Source organism: Hemitrygon akajei, chromosome 1 (genome assembly GCF_048418815.1).
Source record: "Hemitrygon akajei chromosome 1, sHemAka1.3, whole genome shotgun sequence".
NCBI classification, from domain to species: domain Eukaryota; kingdom Metazoa; phylum Chordata; class Chondrichthyes; order Myliobatiformes; family Dasyatidae; genus Hemitrygon; species Hemitrygon akajei.
The window spans coordinates 104,553,549-104,580,194 of NC_133124.1; the positions used below are offsets into that span (position 1 = coordinate 104,553,549).

Here is a 26,646-nt window from a genome sequence, read left to right on the forward strand (position 1 = left end):
GAGCTGAAGAAATATTAAAAAGTTTATTAAAGCAAATTATGGGAATAAAAATAAAACAGGAAAGAAGAAGAACAGTTTGCAAGCAAAAAAGACTTTGGGATTCCTCGTTGAGCTGATACATTGAATGTACAACTAAAGTACAAAAGAAACTTGAGAAAAAGTAAGTAGAAAAATTGAATAGTAATGGATAATCTTAGTCTAATTCAGAACACAACACTGTCTTCATAAAAACAGGAAATATTAGTTATGTCACATGTGGTAATTCCACCTTTTTCAAATGCTATAAAATAGATTATATTGAATTGGCCACCAGATCTCTACCAAATTTAATTTTCTCATGGAGAGGAAAGAAAAATTGGTGATGATGTATATAATGTGTGGCTAATTCAAAAGAATCAGTTTTACTCCATTTATTAAAGTTAAAATTACATGCCACAGATTTTAACTTCAGCACAGTATCAAATCTAGTCTCTGAGGACCGAGAAAATTTTCAATAAATCTCAGTTCTCTGGTTCTCAAACATTAATCAGTCAGATGAAGTATTTTTCTATACCTTTCTAGAATGTTGATACTGTTTTTGTTTCAGTTTGACAATTGCAAAAAGTTAACATTTAGTATGAATCCTTTGTTAGCAATGATTCTGCTTTGGCAGCCCAAAGGTGAGCATGTTATCCTGTCTTCATAGAAGCTGACCTTGCATACTATATGCTTATTTTCGTTCATTTATCAGTTTCAATGTGCATTTTATTCTCCCCCATCTGTGTTTCTTAGATTGGTGGTAGTTGTATGTTAAAGGATTGCAGCATCACTTCAATCTCTTTGCTGAACTGGGATTCTCAATAGAAAGAAACAAGCCTCCATTTTCCTCGATGTTAGGTCGTGAACCTTCAGCAGTCCTTGTCTAACTCTGCAGATGTCTATTAAGAAGGGGCGAAGCAACAACATCATACCTAGGTAGTGCTTGAACTACTTCATATGTCGATGACGTTGTTGACTCAGACTGCTTTGTGACAGTGGTTGAGGTTTTTGACGTGATAATTTTGTTCCCAAAACGATCAATTTCTTCATATTTTTCCATGATGGTCTTTGTACCAACTATTTCACCTTCATCAGGGCCTGTCTTGAACTCCACAACACTTTTGCTTCTCTGAGGCACTGGGCTCTGAGTTCTATCAGCAATGTTGGTTTTAAATCCACTCAGAGAGATGCAACCTGTAGGTGAGTTGGTCACATTGTCACTGCCTTTAACAATATTGCTTTCCTTTCTGCTTGTTTGAATGAACTCATTGCTGGCATCTTTTTGCACAAATTCCTTTCTTGGCACTGAATGATGTTTTGGTAACTCGGTTTGTTTGCTGGCACTTTTGTATCCATTGCAAAGAAAGAAACCATTGCAATCATCAATGGTTGTCACTTTTGCAGAACAGGGTGAGACAGCTTGATTTTGAGGAGAGGGTGTAAAGGACTCAATCTCAAGTTCTGAGGCAGATGTTTTTGTTTTCAAAGGACCTGTAGGTTTTCTAACTGCTGATTCAATGGAAATGTAGGAAGGAGATGATGGAGAGCCCACACGAGCGGAAACAGGTGGAATATCCAACGATGGCCTGGCTTGATCCAGTGACTTTTCTAACTGTTCTTTGTGTGCATGATATTCTTTCAATTGCATGGTCTTCTCTGAGCTTGACTTGCTGGAGGCCAAACTGATTTTCTTGATATTACCAGGAGCAGTGGAGTTTGTAGCAGCTCCCAGTGACTCTCCAAATAAACCAGAGAGCCCTGCAATGTCAGACTCTGATTTCAAGTTGGAGACTGAGTACAGGGCTTTCTTAATAGATTCCTCAATATGTAGTAACTTTGCCAATGTCTGCTCTTTCAGATACGTTATCTCTGCACTTGCCCTTTCAAGATCTTCAAACACAAGTTCCACTGAAGACAAACTTTCTGCTTCATCTTTGACCATCCTAGGCTGATTCTGCATCTCATCCTTCTGGCTGTCAATTGCTTTAAGTTGCTTTACCCCATTATTCTTAGGCACCACCCACTCAGGCACATTCTCAAATAAACTCTTCAGACCTTTCACATCAACTTTAAAAGTCTCCTCTTCAAATTCTTTAACTCTAGTCAATATTTTCTGCAATTCTTCTCGTTTCTTTAGGTTTTCAAAGATCTCCATTGCTGCCTTCACATTTCCTCTCATTATCTCCTCCTTGTGAACAGATAACCTTTTTCTGCGGTCATCCTCTGTCTCTTTACATTGTTGTCGGTCCTCTCGCATGACAACTGCATCTGGCCTTGGGCTGTGCTGCTGCTGTTGGTCATTTGCAGCTAGTGCTTGGTTACTAAACCTATGCTGGTTGGAGCACCCCTGACATTGGACAGTCTGACTCTCTGATAGTTCAAATGAAGCTTTGACTGGCTGTTGGTGATGTGACTTTGCACTCAGTTGTGCTTGTTGGTAACACTGTGGGGCAATGATCCTGGCTGAGGTTTTTGGTGACACAGTTTTACCTTTCTTTGATAAATTAGATCTATCCTCAGTCATTGTCAGATTCTTTTCTGGGCTGTTCTGCAGGCCAATTTGAGTAAAATTTGGCTTGTTTTGGGTACCAAGTGTTCGAGGAGCAGATTCCATTCCCTGAAACATTTCAGTGCTTGCTGTGCTTTCTTTTGAACAGGACTGCGTGAACCGCTGGACTTCCGCTGCAGCATTCTGTGGGTTAGGTATCACTTCTGGTTCCCTTGTCATGGAGACGTTGGTGCAATCAAGACTTCCAGTGGAGTTTCTTACTCTCTGCTGCATTTCTTGAGCTGGTATATTTGATACTGGGTGAATTACCATCGCATTTAACTTGCTCTGCTCTTCCTTTTCTTTCCTGTATTTCTCCTCTGCCAACTGCAAAGGAGTTTTCATTACCTTGGTGTAAGAAGCCATTGTGGTGGATTTTTCTTCCAAATGAAGCTGTTCATGTTGCCTTTCTGGCTCCATTTCCTGACACTTTGATGGAGTGGTAGTTACTGGTGGAAGTGATGCCCTTGTAGGTTTTACTGGAGGTGATCTGCACACAACTGGAGGTAATGGGTTGGACTTGGACATGGCTGATGCATAGTTCCTTGCTGGAGGGGTTCGACTTGGAACAGCATGGATTGCTTGCAAATGTTCTGGCTTAGGAGGCAGAGCAGGTTTCCCACCCTGCACTGGCATGTGTCTTGGTGGGACTGAAGGTGGCTTTGGTGCAATAGATGGTTGATCTGCAATGTTTTGCTCCTTCACCTTGAGTGGAAGTAGTGGAGGAGATTGCGACGAAGCTGGATTTCTCACTGCAGGTAGACTTGTCTGGTTTAAAGGAAGATGGCCACAAGCTTTGTTCGATGGTACAGTGGACTGTATCACTGGAACTGCAGAAGGAAACTCAGCATCAGACCGTGGTAGTGAAATCTGATTACAAACAGTTCTAACACCACTCTTCTTTTGGTCACGTGAATGTGACTGGCCCGCTGTTCTATATATCATGGCGGCTTTAAAATCGCCTTTGGATACGTTCATATTAGCTTTTCCTAGGGATTGGAGAGCTGCCTGCAAATTACCTCTGACCACCTCATCTTTCTCAACAGATTTTTGCTCTGTCACTGAATCCTTTAAAGCTTCTATAGTTGACTTTATGTCTCCCTTGACAATTATTTCCTGATCTGCCACTGCCCGATCTTCCTTCTCTAAGGTATTGAACAAGTGTTGACCATGAGACAGCACTTGTTCTGAGGCAGCTCTTACTTCACCTCTGCTGCTCTGAACTATGTCAGTTAAGTGTTCACATTTCTGACTTTCACTTGAGCAAGCCACAAACGACACAAGTCCTTCCGTTCCCACAGAGGCACTGACCTGAAGACTATCCCGTTGGCTCTTTGGTTGTTGGTACTGCTTGACAGTCACTTGGGTACTTGCTTGATGTCTTGATGCTGCACTGCTTTGCTGTTGTGTGGAGATCTCAGTGTGCTTCTTTGTCTCTTTCTCCAGTGTATTCCTGAATTGATTGCCTTGGTGACAATGTTGCAGAGTTTCTGTTGTACTTTGTGATTTCCTCTGGAAATGTTCTTGCACCCTAGATTTCTGCTGTATGCTATGTGCTTCGGCAGTAACTTCTCTGAGGTTCTCCATTGCTGTCTGAAGGTCCCGACATGTGGCATTTTCTGTGTCCACCTTAGAAACTGTAATGGAGGCTTCACTTCGTGAGCAAAACCTGGGTTCTGTACACTTACTGATTTTCGCTTTTTTCTTATCACATATTGACTCCTGCAGCGGGTCCTTCACATTACCACAAGGAGTATCTTCCATATCCGGGATTTTTGTTTGGTGTTTTACATTCTCCAGTGACTGCATCTTGGTTTTAACATCACCAGCTGCAATTTCGTCTTTTAATCCTGCATTTGCAGCCTGCCCAAAGGTCTGATGAGCATAACTGATATCAGCACCCAATACACCATCTTTCTGAGTAACACCTTGCCCTCGCTGTGCTTCTGTTAAAAAGTATTTTTTGGTTCCTTGAACATCTCCTGGCACAATATCAGCAACTGTCTTTTCAATTTGGCATCTACTCTCTGTCAGGTTTCTTATGGCACCTTCAACATCACCACGTACAATCTCCTTTTCCTGAGAGGAAACATCAGGATCGTCGGAATCCTCCTGAGAGTCTTTGAGATAGTCCAGTGTCCCAGATTCAATGCACGTTGTGTAAAGCTGTACATTTCCTCTTTCATTTTTCTCACGTTTTACTGTTGATGCTGTCTGCTGCTGAGTTGAAGCAAGAAGACTATTAATTGTAGACTTGACGTCTCCTTTGATTGTCCCATTTTCAACCTCCACAATTTGGGGCCGGTTAATGAGAGAATAGATGGTAATCTGAGCAATTCCCTTGTCAGTTTCTTGAATCAAAATTCCTTGTTTCATTTTACTGTCTTCCATTAAAAAGCTAGAAATTGCACAAGTGCTTTCTTCTTTAATAATCTTTTCATTAATATTAACTTCTGACTGGACAAAAAGCTGAATCTTACTTTGAGAAATCCTTCCGTTTTCATCTTCCTTCAGCATGATACCTTCAGAATGAAGGGATTCCTTCCTTTGAAGTAACTGCATCAGAATTCTCTGCATGTTTCCACCTATAACCTCTTCTTTGAGAATCTGTGGATCATTCTGACTCATCAGTTGATATTTGGCCATCTTTAGAATGCCTGTCTCACTTGATTCAATAATAAGTCCCCTTGACTTGATGGCTCCAGCATTGATGAGGGTTTCCAAGCTTGTATGGATATTTTGTTCTGTCATCTTGGTACTTTCTGTGCTACATTGTGAAAGAATGAATGTGTCTAAAGGCGTTGTTTCAAACAACCATGTTGTGGTCTTCACGTCTGCACAAGCCACTTCCTCCTTGGTTTCTTTGTCAATTGAAAAGTCTGAATCTTTTAGGCTGTCCAATGGTTGGGACTCAAACAGCCAAGTACATCTCTTCACATCCCCCTTCTGTATATCTTCTCGTTGGACTGTCGTTGTACTTGTGGTTTCTTCAGTTTCTCCCTTCAAGCAGTCAATGGGCATGTTTTCAAACAGCCAAGTTGACGTCCTGACATCTCCACTCTGAACATCACGGACACTAACCATCCTCACATATCTCTGGCTTGCTCGCTGCCCTTCGAAGAGTTGCTTGTTTGCTTGGACGTCTCCGCCCTGGACCTCATCCACTACCTTTATCCTCGGCTGTGCCTCGTCTCTGATTGAATCCAAAGGCTGTGTCTCAAATTTCCAGCGGGCCGCTGTCACATCTCCTTTGTGCACATCTTCCTGTGTGACTGCTCTGATCACAAATACCTCATCCACTGGCCTGATGGTGTCCAATGGTTTTGTCTCAAAGAGCCACCTGGTTCCTCTTACATCACCCTTCATGATCTCCTCTTTCTTTGCTGTAGTAACTTCATGATACTGGCCTTCCTTATCCCGGAGTGCATAGAGGGGTTGCGTTTCAAACAGCATGGTGCATGACTTCACATCACCCTTGGCAACAGTTTCTTCCTCTGTTGAATACAACTCCTTCATATCAGTGTCCTCTTTTATTTGGTCCAGTGAATAGGTCTCAAAAACAAACCTTTTGCCACCAACATCGCCCCCCTTTACGTCAGTGATTGTGCTCTTGGGTATTGCCTCTTCAGGCATTTCTTTAATGGAGCTAATTGGGCAGTTTTCAAAGAGCCAAGTGAACTTGTGTACACAGCCTGATTCCGGCTGTGTGCCATCCATTTCTGAGGATGTGAAGCTATTTCTCTTCTCTTCCGTGTCGCCTATTTCACTGAGTGAGGTGCTCTGATAAATTTCTTTCACTCTTGACACCTTCCCAGACTGGACGTCCACCTCACTTGTGTACCTCATGTTCTGAGCTGCATTAAATTCCCCAACAAGATTTCCACATTGTTCTGTTTCAAACAGATATCTTTTAGTCTTCACATCAACCCCTTTAACATCATCTATCTGCATGGTGTGGACTTTCAGGTGTTGCTCTTCATTCTCATTGATGCTGTCCAGTGCTTGTGTTTCAAAGAGCCAGGTGCATGATTTGACATCACCTTTTGGTTGCATTTCACAATCTTGCTTAACTTCAGCTTTTTCATACAAAGCATCCATTGGCTGTGTTTCAAACAGCCACCTACATGTCCTCACATCACCTTTCACTAAATCTTCTTTTTCAGAGGTCTGATTTTCTGTTTTGTTGACATTTGCGTGGATTACATCAAGTGGCTGTGTTTCAAATAGCCACCTTGTTGTCTCCATGTTGTTGGATCGGATCTCCTCTTTGGTGATGCCTTTAACCAATTCCACATTTTGTGTACCTTCATCAAACTGATCCAGGCGGCGGGTTTCAAACATCCACTTATAGTGTTTGACATCTCCACTAATGACTTGCTCTCGGCTTACTGTCTTGACTTGATGACAGTGGCCTGCGCCATCCATGATAGCATAAAGGGGGACAGTTTCAAAGAGAGCTCTATTCTCATTTACATTTCCAGCCAAGACTTCTACATGATTCCCAATTGAGATTTCATCTGAATTTTTAATGCAATCGAGGGGAAGCGTTTCAAAAAGACACTTGTAAGCTTTGACATCTCCCTTCTGTATCTCCAATGTGTCGCTGCTTTTAGAAGTGTCACATTGCTCCTTGTTGATGCTGTCTATAGAGCAGCTTTCAAACACGTGAGTCTTATGCTTCACATCTCCCTTCTCTTCTTCTGTCATAACTCTTTTCAATTGTCCAACTTCAAAGCTGTCTTTCAGGACTTCCATTGGCTGAGTCTCAAACAACCAAAGAGTGGAGTTCACATTTCCTCCAATTATTGGTTCCTTAGCAAGCTCATCGGGTGGACTTTCTTTTAATGAGTCAAGAGGTTGAGTTTCGAAAAGCCAGCATTTCTGATTTACATCTCCTCCTTCTATCACCCTGATGCTGGCTTTACTGTCCAACTCCTCAGTCTGCTCTTTGATGGTGTCCAAGGCCTGTGTTTCAAAGAGCCATCGCTTTTTGCCAACACTTCCCCCCTGCTGTGTCCCTTCCAGGGAGATGCCTCGAATAATTTTCATCCTTGAGAAATCTCTGTTAATGCTACTGAGGGGCTGTGTTTCAAATAGCCACCGAGTGCTTTGCACATTACCACTCTGTTGGATTTCTTCTCTGCAGATAGATTTGATCTGGTGGATATTGCCAGCAGTATCACGAATGGCACACAGTGGCTCTGTCTCAAAAAGCTTCACAGTTCTGTTCACATCCCCTTTCACCTCTTGTACTTCTGAACGCAGTTGTAATAAGCTGCTTTCTTCCATTGAGTTGCTCCGTCCCAAGTCACACAACGGATGAGTTTCAAATAATAGCTTGGTACCTCTGACATCTCCTTTTTGTAATGGTTCCTTCAGAACTGCTTCTTGTAGATCATTGTCTTTGGAATAGATTTTATTCAGGGAATCCATTGGCTGAGTTTCAAACAGCCACAAAGCAGTGCGGACATCACCCTTTGTTTGCTCTTTGGCAACACCGGAATTCGCAGAAAATTCAGAGTGCTGGGAACTGATGGCATCTATTGTTTGGTTTTCAAACTTCCATGATGTGCTCCTCACATCTCCACTGAGGATGGCTTCCTCTTCCTTCATCTTCTTGGTAGCTTGGTGATCTCCAATTGTGTCCAGTGGCCAGTTATCAAATATCCAGCGCATGGACTGGACCTCACTTTGAAGTGCTGCATCACTGTTGCCATGGACACCAGCTGTTAAGGCTGCAGCCATGCGTTCAGCATCCAGCACTTCTGCCCAATCCTCAGTGACCACCTCCTGCAAATTTTTCCTTAGCTCCGGGTGCATGTGCTTATATAGCCTCTTCAGTTCATTAATTTGCCGTTGCTGATGGAACTTGACAAAGGTCTGACGTGGAGGGGGTGGGATTTTTGGAGTCTGCTCTTTCATTGTTACATTTGGCTTGGTGGAAGCTTCAAGCAGATCAGGAGGTGGCAGTGGTAAAAATTCATCCTCCGTGGTCTTGCTCACTTCCGATGATTGGATCCTGTCCAAGTTCCGAGCCATCTTTAGTAAAACAAGGTTATAGGTGAAGATTCATCAGCAAGGGCACTTGCTTCATGCAATGTGGTTTAGTGGCAATCAAAATGTAATTCAAATGGTTAGTTATGAACAACTTAAAATGGATTTGAAGAAGAAGAATTATTGAACCTTTCACCAGTGGTGTTGGCAGAAAACACACAAAGTGAGTTGGTGAGAGAGAAGCATCAATACACAGCACACAGTCCTCAGCTTTATCAAAACTCAGGAGAACGTCCTCACATTACAGAAAGCAGCCCAGCATGTTATTTTTAAAAGTCAGACAACACAAAAGCAGGTGCTTCAACCCACCGAACCCAGCTTGACCACCAACTCATCCTGTTCTGCTCTCCCCTCATCCTCATCAGCTCCTCCAGAATCCACCACTCACCTACACTCCAGGGACAAATTACCTTGCAAGTCACATAACATTGGGATGTGGAAGAAAGCCAGGTGCAGTTGGTGAAAACCCACACTGTCACGGGGGTGATGTGCAAACACCACAAAGAGACTGGCTGAGGTCAGGATTGAGGCAGAATGCTGAGCTTTGAGGCTGCGGCTTTAAAAGCTGTGCTGCCCCTAGACTTTTCCTCAACGAACAAGACACACAGAAAGGGTGAATGTGACATATTCCAGTCAAGGCTGCTTAAATTTATATAAAAATGGCAGTGACTGTGGGCATGGTTATCTTTGCAATGTATTTATGCATCTGATCTTCAGAATGAAGTAAATGTATTGGAAAGCTTAAGAGAACAATGACAATTATTTCTGGAATATTCTGGAACTGATCTGTAGTGAGAGACCCCAGCATTAAACACAAGTTGATCAACAAGAATGTTCATTATATTCTGGTTTTAACAAAACAATATCAGATAAAGTATCAACATGACACATCAGGAAATGTTAAGTTGGAGATGATAAACCTGACCAAAGAAGAATATTTCAAGACATGGATTGAAAACAAGTGTGGGGCAGAGAATTTAGGGCAAGAATTTTAGAGATTCGGGCCTTGGTTCCCAGTGGTGGAATAAGTAATTCAAAAATAAATGAGGAAGAGCAAGAATTAGAGCAAAGATATCTTACAGCCAGAGAGAGTTAGAGGAGATCACAGAAACTGAGGGATGAGATAATTGAAATAAGAGTAAGAACAGAGCACTGTTATAGATCAGCCAATTACTACAAATGATCTCAGCATTTTTTTTTAGCCAACCTTCCTCCCAATAAAATCCCATGCCAAAGAGCATATTTCAAGGGTTGATGACCAGTGAGCTTGGGTTACTTGCCAGTCAGTGGAATATTCCATCTCCCCAATGGCTTTTGCAACAGTATTAGAACACAGTTAGAAAGCTTGTGTCAATAGCCTTTTGATCACAATAATCTCCTATTCTTTTAAAATATTGCTAAGTCATTCACTGCAAATTTCACACATAAACAAGCATACTTACACATCAAAATACACAAATTTTCACATTAAAGAACACATCATCTCTTGCATTCGTAGTTAGCATGTGATTTTAATATGGTTTGTCAATTTGAACAGCAAAAGGATGGCCAATAGTATCAATTGAAGCGCATCAAATAAGTGATCTTGACTAGGGTGAGGAATTGGTGAATGTTGTTCATTGCTAATGCAATATTAAGAAAATGAGTTTTTAACTCTAGTTCGTTGGTATTTTTCTTTATGCTGAATGGCAGCAAGACATAGAGCTGGTTTACTGAAATGGGCTTAACTGCATTAACCAATATCCAAAGATTAAGATTGGATACTATTTTTTGATGGAGGTTAAAGTGTATCAGTGATAGCTTATAAGTAATAAAAATAGTGGCAAAACAATATCCTCTCAGATTTACCCAAATTCACCAAGGGCTGGAATTACAGTCTGCAGATGTATTAGCTAACATTGTTAAGGATTAATAGCAACATAAATGTACATTGTTAAGTCTGCCTTCCTCTTGAGGATATTCAACAATCAAGACCAAAAGATTCATCCAAAAATGAGTATCCTTGCACTTTCAATATTTATAGAAAGTGTTAAACATGAAAACAGAAGAAAGCAAATTGATGAGGTGGACCATACTGGCCCTCTATCCTGAAGCTGTGGGTAAAGTCTGCTGCATTTGACACCCCCCCCCCCCCCACCTGCCTCCCAGTAGAGAATGGAAATTTGGAAGAATTCTGCAGGTGTTGGGGGGGATGTGGAAGAAGGAAGAATGATCACTGATAGGAAATGATTGTGCAATGTGCTTTCTTGATATAATATTAATAGTGGTGTGACAACTGGTTGGCTTAGAGCAGAACAACAAGTGGGAACTAGTGGAAGCCAAATTTAGGTAAGAAATAAAGTGTTGAGCACTCGGACAGTCAAAAACAATCAATTTCAGCAGCATCAAACACAGCCTTTTCTTACCTCTATCTGCTGAGGCCTTTTTACTGCTTGTCAAGTATTATCAAGAAGTAATGTTCTAAAATAAATCAAAAGCATTTCATAATTTAGACAAGAATAGGTTCTGCAAATCTGCTGAAAAGACAGAAAGCCTATACAGGCATAAACAGTGGAGCAAACATTCTCACCTTGATTAAACAGTGGTTAGATCAAAAGCAATGTACTACATTTATTTCTAACAAAATGTGGTGAACTTGAAATGTTAACTGCTTCTCTCTCTACAGACACTGCCAGACCTGCTGCACACTTCCAGCTTTTTGTGTTTTCACTGTATTTGGTTTTACTTACCAGAAATTCAGGAAGGTTCTTGTGGCAGTGCAAAAGAGATTTACTGGAATAATTCCAAAGATGAAGGAATTTCAGCTCCTTCAGAATTAGGTTGTTGTTCTCTTTTGAGATTTGTTAGAGAGATAACTAAGTTATGGTGAGGGAAATGGAGAGAAGCTATTGTCATCAGCAGATGGTTTTAGGACTAAGTCCATGTGCGAAGTATATTCCCTGTTGATTTCTAATCTAGAAAGAACTGTGTGCAGAGTAATATACAAGAAATAAGACCAGCTTTGAAAAGTGTTTCTTGTTCATTGAATGTTTATCCCAGTCTGCACATGATAAAATATTTGCATCTGTTTACAGCATAGCTTTCCATGAACAAGCACCTTCAGCATATCATCCAGCTCCTTGTCTGCAGTATGGTTGTTGCAGTATCTTTCTTTTTACAAGAGTGATAGAGTTGTACAGGATGGAAACAGGCCTTTTGTCCCACCTGGTCCCCATCAACCAGATGCTCCATTCAAGTTCGTCCCATTTGACAGCATATGGACAAAAACCTTGTAAACCTTTCCAATCCATGTTCCTGTCCAACTGTCTATTAAAATTTGTTACTGTGCCTACCTCAACCACTTCCTCTGTCAGCTGATTCCTAATAGATAGCGCCCTTTGTTTAAAAAAATATTGCCCTTAAGTTTTCTTAAATCACTTACCTGTTACCTTAAACATATATTCCCTATTTTTTGATTTCCCAACACGAGGGGAAAAGACTGAGTGCCTTTACCCTATCTATGCCACTCATGATTTCGTACACCTCTAGGAGCTCACCCCCCAGTCTAATTCTAGCCCAAACTCTCCCTGTAACTAAATCCTGGCAGCATCCTTGTAAATCTGTCTGTACTCTTACCAGTTTTAATACATCTTTCCTATAACAGGGTGATACGAACAGAATACTCCAAGTGTAGCCTTGTCAATGTCTTCTACAACACTATCATGACCTCCCAAATATTATTCTTAATGCCCTGACTTATAGAGGCCAGCATGACAAAAGTCATCTTCTCCACCTGTCTACCTGCGAATCCACTTTCAGTGTACCTTGTACTTGTACTCTGAGCTCCCTCTGATCTGCAACGCTCCTAGGCCCTGTGAAAGTCCAAAGTGCAATACCTGATATGGAGTTAAACTGCACTTGCCATTCCTTGGCCCACTCACTTAGCTGATCATGATCCTGCTGTTGTGCATGCGATTCTCTTTCTGGCTTCACTCCGAGTGGTCTTTTTGCACTCACAACGGCCATACCTGGACTTCTTGTAGGATTCAGGATTGCCTGTCTCGAATGCACACTGTGAATCTCCTGGTTCTTCCAGGACTTCTGGTTTCGGAAGACTCAATGTGTTCTCAAAGGCACATGCCAAGGTCTGGGAGAAGTCAGTGACAGCCCTGGCATATTCCCTCAGATTCAAAGATGAATCCCAGAATATAGTCCAGTTCCACTGAATCTTGTAAATACTCCTCTGCTTCCTGGAGTTTTGCTGTCCCCATCCCTGTACTGCAGTCCCCAGTCTCTGCCTATGTGCCAGCAGTAATGGTTCTTTCTACTCATGAAAGACACTATTTTGTTCCTTATTCTGAATAAAAGTCTTTATCAATCAATCTATTCTGCTTTTTGTCTCTTTTCTAATTTTATGTCCACAATGCTACAGTCCAATTGAATCCATTACTTTTAATTTTGCTAACAATATGCTGTGTTACTTTATCAACACCTTTAGGAAACTCATATAGTCAATGTCAATCATACTACTTTCAATGTTTTGAAAACAGCAAGTCAGCCCTTGGAGTTTGATGAGTGATAATGGTGTGACATGATCAAGGGTCAATTTTAATACCACAAAGAAGTGTGTGCTGCTCTAATTCTGTAGTGCCCCACAACTTCCAGTAGGTGGCAGGAGCGTATTAAGTAAGGATATGCACCCACCATCCAGTTCAGAACAACACACACAAAATGCTGGTGGAACACAGCAGGCCAGGCAGCATCTATCGAGAGAAGCGCTGTCGACGTTTCGGGCCGAGACCCTTCGTCAGGACGTTGTTCGAATTTCCAGCATCTGCAGATTTCCTCATGTTTGATCCAGTTCAGAAGTCATTTTAGTGCTGATCAGAAACTGCCCAGAACTGTAGAAACTAGATCTGTCTGGCTGTTTCATTCTATGCTGAGCTTCCAAAGAACTGCCACTAGTTGAGCAAACATTGACCAGAATCAAGTGGAAGATTAATAAACCACTTCAGATAAAAAACAAAAACAGATAAAAATAGCATGGCAGGAATGTATATACTGTGTTTAACAAATACCATTGAATCAGTTCCTTAAAGGGGCACAAGTTGTCCTTGTGGGAGATATTTAACTAACGTAGTTTGATTAGCATGCTTCCAAAATCCAAAATCCAGCCCTGTTAAAGTATGTGGTGCTCTTGCCTGATGCAAACTTAACCATTGTGCCTGATATAGTGTGCAACGTAACCAGTTCACCCTCACGAGTAGCACAATGGAGTGAAACTTGCAATTATTTAGTGTCTTAAAACACTTTGTAGTCAATTAATTATTATGAGCTACATATAATTATTTCTGGGGTACCTTTTTCAGGAGTATCGAATAAATTACAAAAAAAATGATAAGTTGAGAAGGCAAAACTACAGCGGGTTTTATTGCAGGGCTGTGCAGCTGCTCATCTTGGATTTTGGTTCCAATCGCTTTTTTTTAAAAAATGTCAATGTGCTAAGAACTCCGGAGATCCTCAGAAGGAGGGACACAGGTCACTAAAACGTTGCGGTTTGATACAAAAAATATAAACTAGACGCGTCTTCCCTGAAATTGGGGTTATTGTGTGTTGGAATTTTGATAAATTGGCAAACTATTTCCAGTGATCTAGCAGAAGGTGTCGTTCAAAACTACAACTGGGCTTAGGGTGAGTATGGGCCGGTTGTGCTGAAGGGCCCATTTGTGTGTTGATGACTCTCTCAGGCAAGAGGAGGCCATTCAGCTCTTTAAAGCTGATCCACATTGATCCACAAGATCCACATTGCCCTCCATGTGCCTTTTTTTTTCTACTTTCTACTTTCAGTATTTCCAAACACTTGGACTTCAGAATTCTCTAGAGCTGAAAATGCTAGAGATTCACAATCCTCCGGGCAAACTTAAGCAGTATTTTGTATATTGTGTCCTTTCTTTCAAAACTCTAAACTATTGGAACAATTTCAATATATACCCTGTCATGTCCTTGAAGGACATTGCATTTTTCAATAAAAGCACCTCTCATTCTTCTAAACTTCAATGAGTATAAATCAAATTTCTTTAGAAAATGAAGCACACCATGTCTGTATGCAGCAAAACCCAGACAACATTCAGGCATAAGCTGGTACGTGACAAATACCATTTGCACCACAGAAATGTAGGCAATAATGATCTCCAACAAGGGACTGTTGACATTCAGCTACATCACCTTCACTGCACTCCCCCTTTCAATATCCTAGAGGGTGGTTACTAACCAGAAACTCATATAGAATTCCAAGATAAATATGATGACAAGATAAAAGGCTGGTTATCCTGTGGAGATTAACTCAGCTCCTGACACACTGAACTATTTGTATCATCAACAAGGTGCAAGACAGGAGTGTTTTCCACTTATTTAGATGAGTACAACTACATTAATTCTCATGAAGCTCAGCACCATCCAGGACAAAGAAATTGGACTGATGCCCCATCCACCCGTGGCACATAGTGAATGTACTATATACCATCTACAAAATAAATGAACTCCAATTACCCACCTAGCGAGTCTGGCAGAACCTTCCAAATTATGAAGAAGGGGAGCATTGCTACCTACACGTTCCCCTCCAAATCACACATCACCTTGATTTGAAAATAAATCGCCATTCGTTCATCAATGCTGGGTTGAGATCCTTAAATGCCCCACCCAGTAGCACTACAAGAATAACTTCATCAGCAGGACTCGAAGAGTTCCGTAAGGTGGTCTAGCACCACCTTTTCAAAGGCATTAAGGGACAGGCAATAAATGCTGATCCCAGATTCTGAGAAATTATGAGTCAGCTGATTCAAGGGAGGTTAAAAGGCTTTTTTTAACATAATGAGAGACAGATACAGTATGTAAACATCTCTTTCATGTTAAGAAGTGGATTCTAGCTGATCAATAATTTAAATTTTGACTTTTGGTACATAAAGATATTAAGAAATATGGAGTCAAGTGGATTAAGGTACAGGCCAACCATGATCTCATTGAACAGGACCAATGAAGGTGAATAACCCCCATCCTTCGCCCCACACTCCATTCTTATTCTACCTTATGCCTACTGTGGTCCAGCCCAGCTTTCACATTCATATTTTTAGACCAATTTCAATTTCACAACTTGAATGGGTGTATTTAACATGAATCACGTATCTAGATATGTAAATAAATAAGGAAGATCCTTATTGCTTCCCTATTGCAGCCTTGAATCTACCTGGTTAATTTTCTCAGCTCTTTTTGAAATCTTTAGTGCATTTTCTTAACTCTCCTCTTTACCAGACAGAAATCCCAAATAAAAGAACCATCACAAACTTCCTGTTAGTAAGTCTAAGAATCCTCTAAGCAAGGTTTAATAAAACAGGTTCCCTTTTAAGAACACAAGCCAGAGCTGCTCACTGTGTTCCCTTGACCTCCATGGCTATGACTGAGAAAGAAAATGAATGGAATGCTGAATACTTCACTCAGGGGTCTGCTTCAGATTTAGACAGATAGATGGCTGACCTTTCTCTGACAGGGATGACCTCTTGTTCCAATAGTGGCTGGTTATTTCTCTTTGGTGTCCTCAGATTCAACAATCTCTCCTCATCTGCAAAAGAAAAAGCCCTTATTATCAAATTCCAATTTAAAAAAAATTTTTTTTTTTACAAGCATTGCTCCTAAAATGCTAAAATTATTAATGTAAACACAAGAGATCCGCAGATGCTCGAAATCTAGAGCAACACATACAAAACACTGGAAGAACACAGCAGGTCAGACACTATCTATGGAAATTAATAAACTGTCGATGTTTTGGACCAAGTCCCTCCACCGTGACTAGAATGGTAGGGGAAAGATGCCAGAATAAAAATGTGAGGGGGAAGGGAAGGAGGACAAGCTAGAAGGTGATAGGGGAAGCCAGGTGGGTGGGGAGGGGGGGTGGATGAAGTCAGAAGCTGGGAGGTGATAGGTGGAAAAGGCAAAGAGCTGGAGAAGAAGGAATTTGATACAAGAGTGGACCATGTGGGAAATGGAAGGAGGAGGGGCATCATTGGGTGGTGGTAGACAGATGAGGACAAGAGATAAGAGGCCAGTGGGGAATAGAAGGAAGGGGGAGAGAAAAGAAAATACTAGGAGGAGAAATCAAGTTGGAAGCTAGCCTGAAGGAATATGAGGAGTTGCTCCTCCAGCCTGAGAGTGGTCTCATCATGGCAGAAGAGGATGCCATGAAACAAAAGGTCAGACCAGGAACGGGAATAGGAATTAAAATGGTTGGCCACTGGGAAATTCTACTTTTTGTGGATTGAGCAGAGGTGCTCAACAAAGCAGTACCCCAATTTATATCGAGTCTCACCAATGTAGAGATGACACTTCAGGATAGAGTAGATGACCCCAGCAGGCCTCGCCGGGAGGGATTACTGGGGTCTCTGAATGGAGGTGAATGGGCAGGGGTCACATTTCTGCTGCTTGCAGGGACACACGCCAGGAGGGAGATTAAAGCTGGGGGACAAATAGATAAAGGAATCATGGAAGGAGTAATCCGTGCAGAAACTGGAGAGTGGGGAGGAAGGTAAAGGGAAGTAAAACATTATTAATGTGTTTCTGATTTCCTGACCTCTGTTCCAAAGGCCCAGATCGGTCTACTGAAGATCATGCAGAGATGCCCATGATTTATGGAGACAGGGTTGTTGGAATTAAAGATTACTCAGAGACGTAACTTCCTCACAGTTGCATTCCAGTCCTTTGAGATGCAGGTCAACATTCCATCAGCATATTTGTAACTGTGATCTGAGTACTGAGCGACTTGTGTTCAGATAGACACCAAAGATATTTTACTCCTCGATGGCAGCTGGTTTCTCATCATTAAGAAAATATTTCAGTTTGGCTTTCTCAGTTTCAAAATGGATGACATCACAGTTTCTACATTAAACACCACCTGCCATAGTTCTGTCCACTCGCTTACATTGTCTATATTCCCATATAACCACTCTGCTCCCAACTACACAACTTACAGTACTCCACAGTTCAGTACCGTCTCTTCCTAAGGTGCTTTACAGCAAAAATGATCAGACAGAAGCTGAAATTACAAGTTAGGGAGAGGCCTACAGCCATGTAGGTTATAAAAGGTGGATTTTGTGAGGATTTCCTTGTTTGGGGAAAGAATATAAAGATTGTTGTAGACAGAAACAGAAAATCTACTTACTCTTCCCATTGAACTCTGAATCAATCCATTTCCCACAGACTACGGGTGGAAGTCCAGCCTAAGTCATGACTGTATTTCCTTGAGGTAAAACCTCCCCCATTTATTTTGATCATCTTACACATTCTAACAATGTTTATGGATATAAAAACATTACTACACAAGACAAAATTAGGGTTCTTTTCGATATCAACACCAGTTTAATGCAGTGCAGCTATATTTCTCAATTCCCTTGATATCCAGAAATCTATTGACCTGTACTTTAAGTGAACTCGGTGACTGGAATTCCATAGTCCTTCCAAGTAGAAAATTCCAAAGACTTATCACTCTGTCTGCATGGTGAAATTTCTCTTCATTTCTGCCTTAAATGGACTACACTTCTGAGACTGCAACCTGTTATTCTCGAAGCCTCAGTCAGGGAAACATCCATTCCATCTTGCTTCCACCCTGCTGAGCCCGATAAGAATCTCTCTGACTCTTCTCAACATTGCTGGTATTCCAAGTAGGAAACCGAGCTCTTCGTTTTGAATTCCAGGTTTCCTTATTTATCATTTAAAGAACATTGACAGTGAAGACACATTCCTTACATTTCTCTCCTTTAATCTAAGTAAATATATTACATGTATTCACAAAATGGCCAGTAATGTCAAACCTGAACTACTCATCTGCCAGTGTCTCATAGTCCTATATAGCTTTTGGAGAGATGTCCCTCCAGCCTATAGTGAGCCAACTGATAGCCAAAAAGGAGCAAGCACACATACACACGAAGAGGGAGCTGCAGTGTCAGCATGTAGCTGCTCCGAATTGTCAGCCAACAATTCAGAGCCTCAGTGCTAAATTAACAATGACCTCAAGCAAAGGGAATGCTAGCCCATTCATTGTGTAGAACAAGGGCAGGAAGAGGCAGTGATCCATCTCTACAGGAATCACTGTCAAATGGCTTTAGGGCCTTAGGTTACTAACAATAAATAATCACAGGATCTGCTGCACAATCACATCACGGCTTGCTATCCCATTACTAAGCTTTCTAAGCTTTTATTGTCTAGGCAGCTAAATGTCTGACATGCATGGAGACCTTACGCTGCCCTCCAAAGATTCACCAAACCAAATTACGAGAGGTCCACATAGTGTTTTCATCTGTTGAAAGAAAGGCCTTGAATTTACATGGCCCCATTCAGGTCTTCAGTTTGATCACTAAAACTAAGTAGGGCAAAATTAATAGCTAAACTCCACACGTTTTGTGACACAAGAGAGAGTGGGTGCTGGAGTCTGGAGCAACAATCTGCTTGTGAACTCATTAGGTTCAAGAGCATCTGTGAGGGTGTGGAGGAGAAAGGAATTGTTGATGTTTCAGGATGAAACCCTGCATCCGGTTTCTTTATAAAGAACAATGATGTTTTTATTGCACATTTCAGCAGGCACTTTATACATGAGATCGCCACTACCTAGAAATTGGACTTCACCCACTTTTGATGCATTTAGACTGGACATGTAACCCTAGTACCTAAATTACCCAAATCAGGTAACTGGAAGAAATGTCTCTTAATTTGGGAAAATCTCAGTAGAAAGTGCTACAGTAATTTTAACCCATATTTATTTATCATTTTCGCTGCAAATTTCCCTTCAGTAGCTGACAGCAAAGATTGTTCAATCAATCCAGCACTGAACCCTGGGAAGTGAGTCAGCTCCTCAAAAGATACGCTCCATAGCGGCCTCAATAAGTTAGCATAAAGGCTATCATGTACTGTAAATGAGGGAAAAGGACTAGGAGGAGTGGGTATTTGGAGCTCTGAGATCCACATAAACACTCCACACCTACTGGCTGGTATTGGTGGGTCTTCTTGCGATGAGGGCCCTGAAACCTCTGGGAGGTATGTGAATATCACTGTGGCAATGTTTAGCTGCATCATACAGAAATACTATGAACCTTTTCCATGGATCCTGTGGACAAGAGTGCAGCACACAAAAGTGACTGTTGCAGAATTTGAGGCAAAACATCAATATTACAGCAAGCATCCTTTAACTTGCACATGGCCACCAGAGTCTTTCGGCTCTGAGGTGATTGGGAAAATCGATGCAGACAGGGCATAACATCTGATACCTCATATTATGAGCTACAGAAATGAGTATGGAAAAAATGACTAATTTATATACAAAGCTGTCCACTATATTAAATAGCATTTTATGCAAAGTGTTCTCAAAAATAAATTCAGCTGTTGCCAAAGCCAGATTCATGCTCAACAGCCAAATACATGACCAGTTCTTATTGCCTGGTTGTCTATTGGCTTTGAAAATGTTTGTGATTAACAGTATGACTCTGTGTGTCCCCCAGACATGGAGTGAAAAGTTTATTTTCAATTGACTAAACACATGCCTTTGGATATTTTGAGAACTTTGGTAATATTACTACCTCTGTCATGGTTCCAGTAGTCAAGAGGAGCATTGGCTGTGGGTCTGGTCTCCACAGGCAGAACTGGGAATTGCCCAGAATTGTACCCACATGACCTAGAGATGTACTCTTGAGGCTCTCCCTTGTGGATTCAGCGCTAATGATCTTTTAGTTGTTGTGTTTCCCAAAGCCTTGGAAACACATCTGCCTGTGGTTAAATATAGAAGGACTGTAATGAAGGGGTGGTGTGGTAACATTACTGTCAGTGCAACACTTTACAGCATCACCTGTAAGATTGGGGTTTCAATTTCTGCCATTGTCTTTAAGGAGTTTGTATGTTCTCCCAGTGGTGGGGTGCATTTCTTCCGGGTACTCTAGCTCCTCCCACATTCCAAAGACATACGAGTTTGGGGTGCTACATGGATGCCAGAAGCATAGCGACACTTGTGGGCTGCCCTGCATGTCCTTGACGCAAACGATCCATTTCACTCCATGTTTCAATGTTTCAACGTACTTGTGCCAAATAAAGATAATCTTCCAAAACAAATCTTTAAAATCTTTAAATGAAAGTAAGTTCTTAACAAGTTTAGGAGATAATCTTCACCACAAACTCTCTGAGATAAAGTGAGAAAAGAGAGAAATAGATATATGGATTGCCACATATTGTTCTCTCATTGGGACTTCAAACTGTACGATGCCATTAAGCTGATATGTTTTTATACCTTAAATGATTGTTTCTTGGTTTGTTTCATTGCCACCACACCACATGGGACTAATTGTCACTGCATGTGTATGTTGCTGCATCATTGGCACGCGTCCTGCTACTGGGCTTCGGTTTAGCAACATGGGCTTCGTCTTGCCGCTTAGTCCTTGGGCTCCAAACCAACCATGTGGTTCTTTATTCTAAACTTGGCCCTGTTCCTTTCCCCTCATTCCTGCAACAGCGGTTTTGTTGGCAAGGCTGGAATCAACTGTCCATCTCCAATTATCTTTGACAGGTAGTAGTGCGACACCTTGTTGAACACCATAATCTGTATGGTGAAGCTAACCGCAGCTACCTGTCAGATATGGAATTCCGAGATTCAGACTCGTGGTGATGAAGGAAAAATAATATATCTCCAAGTCAGGATGGTGTGTGACTTGCTGATGGTAGATCCCTATGTACTCTTGAGCTTGTGGAAGAGTTTGTGGCTTTGAGAGGTCCTGCTTAGGGAACCTTAAAAGGTTTCTGGAAAGCATGCTGCAGCCAATAAGTGATAGTCATCTGCACCAGTGCTGGAGGAACTGAATGGTTAAGGCAATAGAAAGGATGTAAATCCAATGGCTCTTTTGTCCTGAATGGTATCAATCTTCTCATGTGCTGTGAAATTATGTGGAGAGCACTCGTGTAATTGGTGAGAAGACTTTGTGGGGATCAGGAGGTCAGTTGCTTGGTGCAGTGTACCATCCCTAACCTGTTCTTAGAGTCATCATTCTTTTGTAGTTGCTTATGTGAAGTTTCTTGCCAATGGTTACATGCAGAATACTGCTGGTGGCAGTACGTGCTTTGCGGAGACTATGCTGACACTGCTGAACATCAACGGGATGTTATATTATGTTATATTTGGAAGTTAGTCATTTCCTTACCCTTAAGTGGCATGAATAATACCTGACATTGATACATCCATACCAGAATATTATAAAGGTCTTTCTCCTGGTAATTAGAAGCACTCCAAATGGAGCAGAACTCTCCAAAGTCCCAGAACTGAGATCTTTACCATCAAACAATCACATCTTTTTGTATTACCTCTCTATTACAGATCTTGAAATCTTGCCTTACTGACCTTGGCTCCCTATTATGGTCAGAAACTAGGCAATTTTATAAAATACTCTGTGTTCTTCAAAACTGCAGATATTAAATCAAATATCAATCTTTGTCTATGACATGAACAGGCCATAAATCAGAAAGAACATCCATTTAGGCTTCTGCCAATTGTAAGGAATTAGAGGAATGTGAAGTTACTATTTCTGGAGAGGAATCTTGATGAAGATGACCTGAACGCTGGCTGTAGTGTTCAGTTGTTGCAAGAAGGCAGGTTCAGAACATGAAATAATTATTTAGGTTCCGACACAGTCATTGCCTTTCTTCACACAGTGCCATTTTGCTAGGGATCCCTCAGCAGTCCAGCTGCAGGTGGTAGCCCAATCCCTCTCCCATTTTAAATTACTGAGTTGTGCCAATACTAGCACCAAATGTCATGAAGGCAGATACCGACAGAGTCAAGACATTGATTATCACTGGATCAAAAGATTGTGCTTTGAACACACAAATTATAGGCCGAGGTTGAAATACAGCAAGGCATGCTGCACTTTCAGATGTTCTGCACTGATCAGATCTTAAACTAATGCAGTGCTTAGCTCTACAGGGGACCTAAAATGTGCAATGGCATTATCTAAAGGACAACTTTGGCAGCCTCCCAGTGTGCTGTTCATCCATCAATCCAGATCATTAATGGAACCAATCTGGATTAAAAGTATGACAGTGATTATGAAGCTACTAGATTGCATTCAAAGAAATCATATGGTTCACTAATATTATTTAGCAAAGGAACACTGCAGAAAGTTTATCATTCCTGTATAAAATTCCGGACATAACAATGTGAGTGACTTTTAATTGCTTCTGAAATGGTCCATAAGTCATAAATGCTGGCTTCATCCTATGAATAGATTTAAAACCAAATAAATCACTTCAATATTTTAACATCCTGCTTCTTCTGGTAGTTTACTGTACTTAAATTGGCAGTCATTTTTCTTACATTACCGCTGAGGCTGCATTGGAAAGTATTTCATTCTCTGGGACTTCCTATGATTATTATAGATATTTTCTTAATTTGATTCAGGATATGTGCAGATGCTGTGGGCATCAATGGATTGTTAGGTCCCAGTTTCCCATGCCTACAGCAGTAGTCAATATGCCACATAAAATGTATGCATATAACATGACCGACAGCAACATACAAAGAAAAGCAGTGATTTATTTATATTCAACAAAGCTTAATGATGCATCCTTGTATACTGCCACTGGCATGCTGATGGGCAGGTGCACGGACATGTTTAAAACCACTTGGGGTCCATTCTTATGTGTGAGCCTAATCAGTACAAAAATGATGGCATACTTGGCCATATGGCTACGACCAAGGCCAAGTATCATCAGCTGTTAGTATACAAGTCAACATATATGGGATCGCAGAATGATTTTCCTTTCCCTATTCTTGGCAATTGTAATTATAATGAAATCTTGTCAACTTCTTTCAATTAATTCACTTCTGATGGAACAAGAAACATCAACTGCTTGGGGTTTTAATTAGAGGGAATCATCCTCAAGAATTTCACAGGACTGTAAAAATTAACATTGATGCAAAAGGGGAGACAACACCATAAGTGACCAAATCTGGGTCAAAGAAGTAAGGGAGATGAAAGGTCTAGGGAGAGAGCTCTTGAACTTTGGCCTTGAAAGCTCCAAGGCACACAAGTCCAGATTGGAGAAATACAAGGAAGAGGACTGTTCTAGAGATAGTGAGAAAGGACAAAAGGAGTGATTCCATCATAAAAATGAGACACTGGTAGACAGGTCCAGTGTAATAGCAATGACTGCTAGCATACTTATTCACTGATTTTCTCAGCTGTTTCTTATTCCTCTTGTAAACTAGTCACTTACTTCTACCAATCTAGATTCAGATTGCTGCAATTATAATTGCTATGAAATTTTATTTCTGCCAAGAAAAAATCTGAAGTGAAGCTAATAAAGATTTATACCTTCTTTATTAAATGCCCCTTTGGCTACATGAATAGAATCTACAGCTTGGTCAACCCTTAGTTGGTTCCGGGGTTGTTCTTATCTGGGGTGCTTTGATTGGCTGCCAGGATGAGACAAGCAATACAAGTCACTAGATGCTGCAGACAGTCATGTTTAGTTCTAATGCCTACTTGATCAAAGAGCCTGTCTTTACTCACACATAGGTGACATACTAGAAAGGGACTGGAAGGATGCTGCCACTAATGGAATTTGTTCTATTGAAAAGCTGCAAGATATTTGTAGAGAGAAAGAGCTTTAAGTTTGGAATCTGAATAAAGTTATTGAGATAACTTCTATTTAAAAGTTAAAAAAACAAGTGATGAGTCACATTTTAATTCTTGTGCCAGTACTGCAAGAGAATCTGCTTTCAAACAACATACCCACCCTTCCCCACCACCATCCTCCCTTCCGTCATTCCTCTCTGTTCAGAGCAGGTCAAATTACATCAGGCGGTTCTTTTGGTAACTCTGTAGAACTCCAGAATCCACCAGATCTCTCACATTAATTCTGGTTCACACAATTTCCGTTTATCATGAAAAATTCCTCTCCAGTTGATTTCAAAATAACATTCTGTAGATCCCACCATAAAGTTACTCCAGAAACTCTCCAGCCCTTTAATATAGTCTCCTCTTCTAAGTTCACTCCACTGTATACTTCCCCATTCACCCACTATCTAGACTTAAGCAGTTACTTTGAAATCTCTTACTAAAAGCTTCTTTTGGAACCTCTCATCCCAATTTTCTATTTTTGCTGAAATATACCCTTGACGCCTCCCTTTATTCTTCTTTAAATCCATGCACAGCATGAGATTTTTTTTTATTTTCTTGTTGGTTTTAGTATATAATTAGCAGAAGTTGCATTTATTTGTAGCACCGGTCATATTAAAAGTATTTAATCTCACTCCAACTAAATGACATATTAATTTGTTAAGCAGGCAAAGACACTATATAAACTTGTATTCATGATGTCTGTGCTATTTGTAATACTCCCTTAGACATAACTAGAAAAGACTCTAGAGCTTTAAACGTATGCTTCATATTCATGAGGAATTCTAACACACACCATGCAACTGTCAATTAGAACATTTCCAGGTCAGAGGAAACAGGCTTTAATCTTCCTGAACTTAACTATTCAGTTATGACAATATTTGTACAATTCATTGTTCATGACAGACAAAGTAGACTACTGTTTAAGCGATTAGTACTGTAGGTATAATTTAACCCAGATCAATTGTTCATCTTAAGCAGTCAACATACAAATAAAGTACAATTTGTTGGTAATAGTTCCTCAGCAAATGTGAGAAGCCCAATGTTATGTACAACCTTCCTGCATCAATAATTTTGTTGTAAAATGCCATTACAAATTATGTTCATACAAAAGTATTTTAGATATTAAATGGTATGCAAAAAGGAGAAATCATTAGAAAAAAGCAGGAGAGAGATCTACAACATCCCCCACCCCTTCCAAATTTCATACTTGAGTTAAAACTTACTGTAGGTCAGATATACGTCTTATTTCTAACTGAGCTTCAGGCAACTTTCAAAAACTTTATATGGAAACGATTGCATTCCCCAATTGAAAGCTGTTGCCTGTGCCCTGTTACCACGGATGTGTTTCAAGTGGATTGACCAGAAACTGTTTGATGCCCACGCAGACTGATTATGGTCAGCAGAATAGCAAGAATTTACTGAATCATTAGCCAGCTAGTGGAAACCACTCTCAGGCTGAGAACAAAAGTGACTCCAGCCCTATTCTTTGCAATGCAGCCTAATATGTAATAGCTAATGGCCAATAGTGCCAATATTATAAATAGGGCTAATTACTTCTGTTAATGAATTAGAGAACTGTTTGGGCATAAAATGCCTAATCTTAAATTTTGACTCATGATCATAAATTTCAAGTCATCACAGTACATCGATTACATCTATTATGCTCTATTTTTCTTATGCATTATGATGTCCACTTCAAAAAGTTCCCTTAAAATTCACAAGTAGTAGCGAGCTTACCGAAATCTTTTTCTTCACTTTTCAGTCTTCTTTGACTTTTTAAGCATAGAATTCCAGTTGATAGATTTGAATTCTCAGTAGGTGGAAGGAGACCTGCTCCCAGCTGTGTCTGGGTCTGTTTCAGGCTTAGGGAAAATGCCGACAGCTGATTCTCTCAGTGTTCTATGTTTAGGAGGATAAGCTTGCTCTATATATAGGGATTTGGAAGTCTGGCTGCTCCATCAGGCTGAGTCAATCACAGCTTCCAAAAGCCATTGGAAAACTCATGCTGTTGACATCCCTGCGAGCCAGGCGTGCTGATGGCACTTGCTCACTGGCTGAGCCTTAGGACATAATAAGCGCATGAGTTCTCAGCTAAACTGATGGCGGGGAACAACTTCACTTCCTGCTCTTCTTTAAGATGTTAATGGTGGCTTGAAAAGCAAATGACAATGGCATCACTGAAACTCGTGTTTCTTGGAGATATGGTTGCTTAACAAAGATGGGAAGCCTGTGGACCAACAAATAATCATCATATCAGAATACAGACCAAATTCAAGAAAACGCATGTCAAGTTTTTCTGGCACATATATGTCACAAATTTTCCTCTCAGTTGTTTATCATTTAATATAT

General features: G+C 40.8%; 1 protein-coding gene across 1 annotated transcript; it reads right to left on the reverse strand.

The window, feature by feature from the left end:
- LOC140729241 (xin actin-binding repeat-containing protein 1-like) lies at positions 1–26,182 on the reverse strand. The gene is made up of 4 exons (XM_073048803.1): positions 26,035–26,182; positions 16,130–16,214; positions 11,026–11,080; positions 1–8,605 (listed from the first exon to the last, which is right to left on the reverse strand). Exon 4 carries the CDS (start codon positions 8,603–8,605, stop codon positions 902–904), a length of 7,704 nt encoding a protein of 2,567 aa, XP_072904904.1. The 5' UTR covers positions 11,026–11,080; positions 16,130–16,214; positions 26,035–26,182; the 3' UTR covers positions 1–901.
- Positions 26,183–26,646: the final 464 nt, after the last annotated feature.

Coding starts and splice junctions, on each gene's coding strand:
- LOC140729241 (XM_073048803.1), bottom strand. CDS start 8,605: ATGGCTCGGAACTTGGACAGGATCCAATCATCGGAAGTGAGCAAGACC.